This window comes from Microcebus murinus, chromosome 5, assembly GCF_040939455.1.
Source record: "Microcebus murinus isolate Inina chromosome 5, M.murinus_Inina_mat1.0, whole genome shotgun sequence".
In the NCBI taxonomy this organism is placed as follows: Eukaryota; Metazoa; Chordata; class Mammalia; order Primates; family Cheirogaleidae; genus Microcebus; species Microcebus murinus.
Window position 1 is genome coordinate 70,520,742 of NC_134108.1, and position 7,995 is coordinate 70,528,736.

General features: G+C 40.2%; 1 protein-coding gene across 1 annotated transcript in view; it reads right to left on the reverse strand.

The window, feature by feature from the left end:
• Positions 1–6,788, reverse strand: part of RIPPLY2 (ripply transcriptional repressor 2) — a 58,663-nt gene extending 51,875 nt beyond the window's left edge. The window contains exon 1 of the mRNA XM_012769157.3: positions 6,673–6,788. Coding sequence (XP_012624611.2) covers positions 6,673–6,788 — 116 coding nt within the window. The remainder of the gene's footprint in view (positions 1–6,672) is intronic.
• Between the last annotated feature and the right edge of the window lie 1,207 nt (positions 6,789–7,995).

A 7,995-nucleotide genomic window follows, 5' to 3' on the forward strand; every position in this document is an offset into this window, starting at 1 on the left:
TATAATACCTCAAATATCTTTTCCACATACCAGTTTTAAACTCCAACACACCTTCTATGAATATTCTTTACACAAATCATATATACCCTTCCTTGCACTTGTCAACTTGATAGTTACCATATTCCCAGTCTAACCAGTGTGCTTGAGCCCCTTAAGAATTAAAATATGATTAAAAATACCTTCTCACAGGACTCTCATAAAGATTAATGGAGACTAAATAATAGCTAGAACCCTGTCTAAGTCCTTGAACATTATAGGGCTATGCTGGTTTTTGCTCTTAACAAGCCATCTCATCTCAGTTAATATGGGTTAAAGTGGAGATTCAAGCTCAGACCCTGTCTCCCAAGCTTAGGATTCTTTTCCTCAATCTGCTTGGTCCATCCTCTCAAAGAGAAGTAAGGCAGAGGGGTAGGATTACAATTGCTGATTGTAGAAAAGTGTCTTGTTCCTTTCTTTCATTTCTTCATACCTCATCTTATAGGTTCGCTTTATTTAAATCTGAGGGCAATCTGAGCGAATTAACATGCAAGGATTTTACATTTTTGTTTTTAGGGAAAAAACAGTCTCCTGGCCCACTTTTTTACACTGTAGCTCCCAACTGGGATGCCAAATTGATACTGTTACATCCATGGGCTTTAGAGTGGGCCAGACATGTGCCCTGCCACTCATTAGCTGTGTGACCTTATGCTGTCCAAGCCTCTCTCTTTTCTTAACTTTAAAATGAGAATTATAATAACTGTGATGACTATTGCATGGAATTTTGTCAGGTTGAAATGAAATAATGACTATCATGTACTTTGTATCATGCTTGGCACATACTGAACATTTTAAACATGTTAGGAATCGTTAAAACTACTCTTTTACTAAGTTATAGGCTGTGGTAGGAGAAAATAGATAAATGTGGCAGACAATTGGTTGGTTGACCCAGTCCCATCCATACCCCTTCTGTCTAGTCACCTTCCAATGACTGGTGTGGGGACGTCAATCCAGGTAGGGCCAATGAAATAAATGAAAGGTTTTCATAAAGAGAAAGACTTGACTTTTGCCATTCTCTCCCCTCTGCTCCTGCTCAGAGGTGGAACAGGAGTGAGGCAATAATCACCAGCACAGAAGCTAACACACTAAAGATGGCGGAACGTGTTCAAGCTTGAATCCTTGATGACACCATTGAGCTGCCAGACACACTGCCCTGCCAATCCATGGAGAAAAATAAACTCCTGTATGTTTAAGCCACTATAAAAGTGTTTATTTTCCACTGAAAATACTTTTAACTCATAAAATGTGTCAAAATTAGAGGTGAAAGGGAGAAAGACACAGGAGAGAAGAAGGACAGAGACAGAGAGATAGAGTGAAACTGAGTTCATGAAAAACAGTGGTTTAACTTCTTAAGAATAAACACCTTTCAATTATCAATGCTATGTATTTCATTATCAATTATTGATTATATAACCAGGAAGTTGATACAATGGCAGAAAACATCAATTGAAAATTTCTGTCAATCAAGAGATTTCCTGTGCAGAAAAATAAATCCATTTTATTCCTGACCCTAAACACATTCAAGGATGAGAGAAATACATGACAGTAGACAGGAAATTAAATCTGAGGAAAGGTTACCTAAAAACAAAATAAACCATATAACTGTCAGAGGGAAAAACATATATATATATATATATATATATATATATATATATAAATAATATGTTATTCTAGCCTCTCAGAGTGGAAATATAAATTTCTACTGTATATTACTGAACGTCTAATGCAGTTCTTTCAGTGAAGAATTGCCTAGATATAGGAAATATGAGCTATAACAATTGAAACAGTCCTGCCAAGAGTAGCTAATTGGGAGTAAGTTATCATTTTGAAAAATGATGCTGAAAATTATAATCAGTATTCACTGAAATTAATTGAGAAAAACATATTATTTTGTTTCTTTCCTAATATCCTTTATTTAAGTTACAGGCAGTAAATAGCATTCAGGCAGGCAGGACTTCTGCAGCACTCATTTCCTGCCTACAGCAATGTTTAGGAAAGAAACAGCTTTTCCTTTGTGAGTGCTTAATGTTTGGTGACTAAAAAAAAAAATCAAGGCTTTTCTAAAGCTGTATTGTCTTAGTTCAGGCTGCAAGCACAGGATACCTAGACTGGGTGGCTTATAAACAACAGCAATTTATTTCTCACAGTTCTGAAGACTGGGAAGTCCAAGATCAAGGCACCAGAAGATTCAGTGTCTGCGGAGATTCTCCAGTTCACAGATAGCATCTTTTCACTGTGTTCTCACATGTTGGGAGGGGTGGGGGGGTGGCTCCAGGGCCTCTTCTATAAGGAAGGCTGTGCCCCCATGACCTAATCACCTCCCAAAGGCCCCAGCATCTAACATCATCTCCCTGGGGGTTAGGATTTCAACATATTATGGGGAGACATAAACCTTCAGACCACAGCAAGCATCTTAAGCAATTAATGGTATAAGAAGATCAAATTCTTTCTCTTTTCAAAATATGACTTTTCTTTTTACACAAAGAAATGAAAACATCTGGAAAGTGCTCTGAACTGGAAGGGGGGGTGGGAGGGGCTAGTCCCCAGGTGTCTGTCTCTTCGGAGGGCACGTGGTCCTGGGCAGCCCAAAAGCAGCACCGAGTCCAAAGCTTCCAAAGGCACCAAACCATGCGGGGGCAGTTTAGTCCTGACAAACTCCACTTCAGCTTGCCAGATCTAGCTTGTTTCATCCCCACTGGCTCTGGCCTAGCTCAAATATCTTTCCAGCCCTATTCTGTCTCCTGTTGTCTGTGGATTCAGACCTCCCAGTCCTTTCGTTACTCTTTGTTTGGTTGGTATCAGAATGATTTTCTGATTCTGTCTATGTCTGATTTCTTTTTTAATCAGAATAGCTCCTCAGACCCTTCAAAACTCCCTTGTGTGCCTTCCTCCTTCCATTGTCAATATTCTGGCTAGCAGAGGCTCGGTAACAAGCTTTCCTAAGTGCTCACTGTCTATCTATTTAATAACCTATGCTAGAATCTTGCCAGGCATTGACCTCAAGTTCATTGATCTGCATTTCCAAGATCCATCCTTCAAAATCCAACTTTTTAAAAATCATGGCAATATTTTCCTGCTTCTGGCAGCTGTACTCTTACCCATGAACTTCAAAGCTTACTCGCAGAGTGAACAAATCTCTGAGAATCTCGGGTACAATTCATGTATACCTGGAATTTTAAAGACATTTAAATAAGCACAGGCAGTTTTCAATAACTGCCTCCCTTAAGGTGGTCTTTTGTGCCCTCTTAACAGCATTTGCTTCATGAGTCCCAGTTTAAGTATCACTTTTCTTGACAGAGAAATAAAAAGACAGTTGAGTTCTGTCTTTTCTCTACCATCTGTTAATATTATACCATCTGCCCCAAGCCTTGGCCGTATCTTTCTTGTTATTCTTGCTCTGAACTCATCTTAAGAAAAAGATCACTCAAAACCCTTTAAAAATATTGTTAGCACATCCTACACTTGAGTCTTTCTGAGATTATCCTTCTAGGTTTATGTCACTCTCACATATGGATCCTTGAAATTTTAGATCCCCTTTTATCTCTTATGCTTTTTCCCTTGGAAACATCTGTTAATTGAAATACACACTGGGTAGAGAAAACAGCAGGAAGCACGAAAAAGGAAGTGCTTTTTTTTTTTTTTTTTTTTTTTTTTTTTTTTTTTTTTTTTTTTGGAGACAGAGTCTCGCTTTGTTGCCCAGGCTAGAGTGAGTGCCGTGGCGTCCTAGCTCACAGCAACCTCAAACTCCTGGGCTTGAGTGATCCTTCTGCCTCAGCCTCCCAAGTAGCTGGGACTACAGGCATGCGCCACCATGCCCGGCTAATTTTTTGGAAGTGCTTTTTAATACCTGGGTTACATGTCTGACAAGTCCCAGTGTTCACCTCTTGGGAACATAGTGTTTCTATGTTCTTCTGTTTTCTTCCACTTTCTCTTTTCACCTGAATGCCCTTCAAATTTTCAACTCTCAAAAGCATAGGTTTCTACCTACTTCTCCCTGTCCCTTATGTTCCATCTTCATCTGAGCCAGAAACGTTCTCCCATTGCTCGATTTTAGCCTCAGGGGCCAGTCTACCGCACTAGGTGACAATCATGAAATCATCTTTACCTTCAAATGCTAATCTTTCAAATCCCCTTTCTCCATTGTCAATGACCATATATTAATAACATTCAAGGTTATAATTATTCTTCCTTCCACCTTTCCTCCCTCCCTCTTCCGTCTCTCTTACTCTTCCTTGATCAAATGTTTATTGAGTGGTTACTCCTTGAAAAGTACCCAGGATATATCCATGAACAGGAATTTACAGTCTTAGGAGCCTATAGATGTTAATGGAACTTTGATAGTATTTAATGTATTTTTTTATGCAATTTAACCAGGAAGTATTATTTATTGAGTTCCTAGCACACACATAGAAACAGGCTGGAAAGTAAAATAATCAAAATGAAGTAGCACAGTGACGTATTAGTTTTTGGAAAGCAAGTGGGCTTTGAGGTTAGGTGGATATGGATTTAAAACCCTACACCAGTCTCTCATAGATAGACTTAGTGGAGTCATTCCTAATCTCCTCATCTATAAAAGGGTGATTACTGCCTTGTTGGATGGCTATGAGAACTGGAGATATGTGTGTGTATTTGAGTGTATATGTAATAATATAATCTGGATATGGTACCTACAGGATGGACCAAAATATAATCTAAATCAATATATCTTGTTTTTTTTTTGTTTGTTTGTTTGTTTTTTGAGACAGAGTCTCGCTTTGATTCCCAGGCTAGAGTGAGTGCCGTGGTGTCAGCCTAGCTCACAGCAACCTCAAACTCCTGGGCTCAAGCAATCCTACTGCCTCAGCCTCCCGAGTAGCTGGGACTACAGGCATGTGCCACCATGCCCGGCTAATTTTTTCTATGTATATTAGTTGGCCAATTAATTTCTTTCTATTTATAGTAGAGACAGGGTCTCGCTCTTGCTCAGGCTGGTTTTGAACTCCTGACCTTGAGCAATCCACCCGCCTTGGCCTCCCAGAGTGCTAGGATTACAAGCATGAGCCACCTCGCCCGGTCCTATTAATATATCTTATCTATATAAACAGAAACTCATTAGTTTCCCCAAATTACAGACCTCCTTCAACTGGATATTCCCCTTAAATGATATGTTACTTTTCTTTCCAATAATTAAGAAACAAGTTTCTATATCTAATATCCCACATGGGGAGTTATCACCTTTAAAGTTTAACTACTGTACCTTTGACTATTGTCATATTGTTTTAACTAAGAAACTTTTGCATAAAATGTTTGAGAGTTGTTTTTTTTTTCCTTTGGAAGTATTTAACGACCTATTGTCCTTTTTACTTCATGGACAAGAATCATATATAGGAAAAAGTGGTACAATTACAATATTGATTTTAAGCTTTTAAGCTCTCTTACCATCTGTATTAAAATCCCACCACGTGAATCAGTGTGGGCAGAAAAGCCTTTCTGGCATTGTTATGTTTTTAAAATTGGTATAAAACAGGCGGCTACCTTAGCCCTTCTTGGTTTTCTCATCACATGCTTCATAACTGGGTCAGTTTTCAGAAAACAAAGCTGCTTCCTTCCTGGGGTCAGTTTTGCCTGTCACTGAGCTCGGCTCTGTGTCTGTAGCAGACACCTCTCTGCTGCCCACATCTGTAGCCCCACATAGATAAGCCTTGGCCATCTAGTGGTGGCGTCCACTGTAGTGGGCCCTCCTCACTCGTGCTGCCTGCTCCTCCTGTGACCCAGTCTGGTTTCCAGCCCCTGCCTCCATCAGTTCTGTGAGGACCACACTCCTGACCTTGAGACATGTGAATTTCTGGTCCATACTTTGATGCCCTTCACAAACTCTGGCTTGCATTTATACTAGCAGCTCTCTTCACTTGGGGTTTTCTCAATAGTGAACCCCACAACATTTGGGCATTTGTTTACTCAATAAATTTTTTTCTCTCTTTCTTTTTTTACTTTTTAATTTTTTAAAATTTTTTATTTCAGCATATTATGGGGGTACAAATTTTAAGGTTGCGTATAATGCCCTTGTCCCCCTCCCCCGACAAGTCTGAGCTTCAAATGTGACCATCCCCCAGACGGTGCACATCTCACTCGTTATGTATGTATATACCCGCCCCCTCCTCCCCCCTCTCACCTGCCCAATACCCAATAAATGTAATTCCTATGTGTCCACTTAGGTGCTGATCAGTTAAAACTCAATAAATTTTTATAAAACAGTTAATATATGTCTAGCACCCTGCCTTGAGATTCAGTTCTTGAATTTGTTCCTTATTTCCCCAAAGAAGGACTTAGACTACCCTTTTCCCAGCCCCTTCTATCTGTAGTTACAACGATGGCTTATACCTGTTATTCAGTTACTCCCTGCTCTTGGGTCAATACTGATGATCAGGAGGTGCAGCACTCCTGGTGGATTGACCCTGCAATAGGTCTTTCTGTTGTGGGCCCCATATCCAGTGTGCCTGGAATGAAGCCCTGCATTGCAGCCCTCTCTTACTTCCTGCTGTATTGCCCAATCCATACAATGAAGTCTATGCCTCAGTTTTCTCAACTTGCATCCTAGCCTCCCTCCCAGCCCTGGGATGTGCCTTAAGTCAGTCCACTTTGGGGGTTCTGACTCACCTGGCTTCTGCCAGTATGTCTCCACCATCACTACCAGAACCAGCTGTTCTGTGCATTCGCATGGAGTCTTGTCCTACGTAGAACTGGACCATATGACTGGTCCAATGACTGCCCATTGCTGGTCCCATCTACCAGACTGGATCTTTCTTGTGTAACACACTCTAGAACCAAAACACACTATGTTGGGCCTTTTTAGTGTGTTACGTGTTCCTAGGGTCTTTCAACTCTCCCATTCCTATTCTGTTGAGGTTTTCTTCTTGATCTCCACTTCAGCCGTATTGCTCAGTCACAGCATGTCTCAGCCTGAGCTTGCCTGAGCTATGATATGTGCCAACGCTGAGACAATCATATAACTTGACATCTAAACCAGCACAGTTTTGAAAGTAAAATGGAGTCCTAGTAATAACTTCACCAGGGCAACAGGTATCAGCAGGAATTGTCCCAGGCATACCAGGTGACCTACCCACAACAAACATGATGATAAATACCCTATATTCTGCTATTCACACTAGGAATGGTCTTATGAGTTCACTATGGTTTTAAAATCTAAATATTTATTATATCAACATTCAAACAGTTATTTTTGTTCAACATGCATACTAATGAATGCATCAAACAACTATATTTAACAGATCAGCTCTGTCATTTGCCCAGGGTCTATTTTGTGGCTAATGTTATCTGACACAGACGCTAGCACAGAGTAGTTGTGTAAAAAATGTCTATTGAATCTGACAGGTTTGTAAGGTTACTTTTCTGCACAAAATAAATGTGTGAAAGGGAGCTATGTAAAGATTTAACCATAGTAAGTCTTATGAGGATAAATGTGAGTGAGGGCATTTTGCAACTTCAGTTTTCAAAATCTGCCAGCTACAGTGGTGGGTGCCTGTAGTTCCTGCTACTTGGGAGGCTGAGGAGAGAACATCGCTTGAGAACAGGAGTTTGAGGCTGTAGTGTGCTGTAATCCCACCTGTGAATAGCTACTGCACTCCAGCTTGGGCAACATAGCAAGATCCAGCTCTTAAAACAAAACAAAGCAAAACTTCTAAGCCAAAGCCTTTTCTCCTGTATTTTATGATGCAGAACTTTGAGCTTAACTAGAAACTCATTTGTGCACTTCAATAGGCAGTGTGGAGGTGTGGGCTAAGAAAATTCTGTCTCTGCACTGAGACAATTCACCTCTCCTCTTCTTGTGGTGACAGGGTACACCTGCATTAATGCAAAAGTACATATGAGTATCTTTCCCAAATTGTATTATCAAAAATATGTTCACCAATCAATGAGCACATGGATCTTCATCTCCTCAACAACATGCCTGTTTAGCAA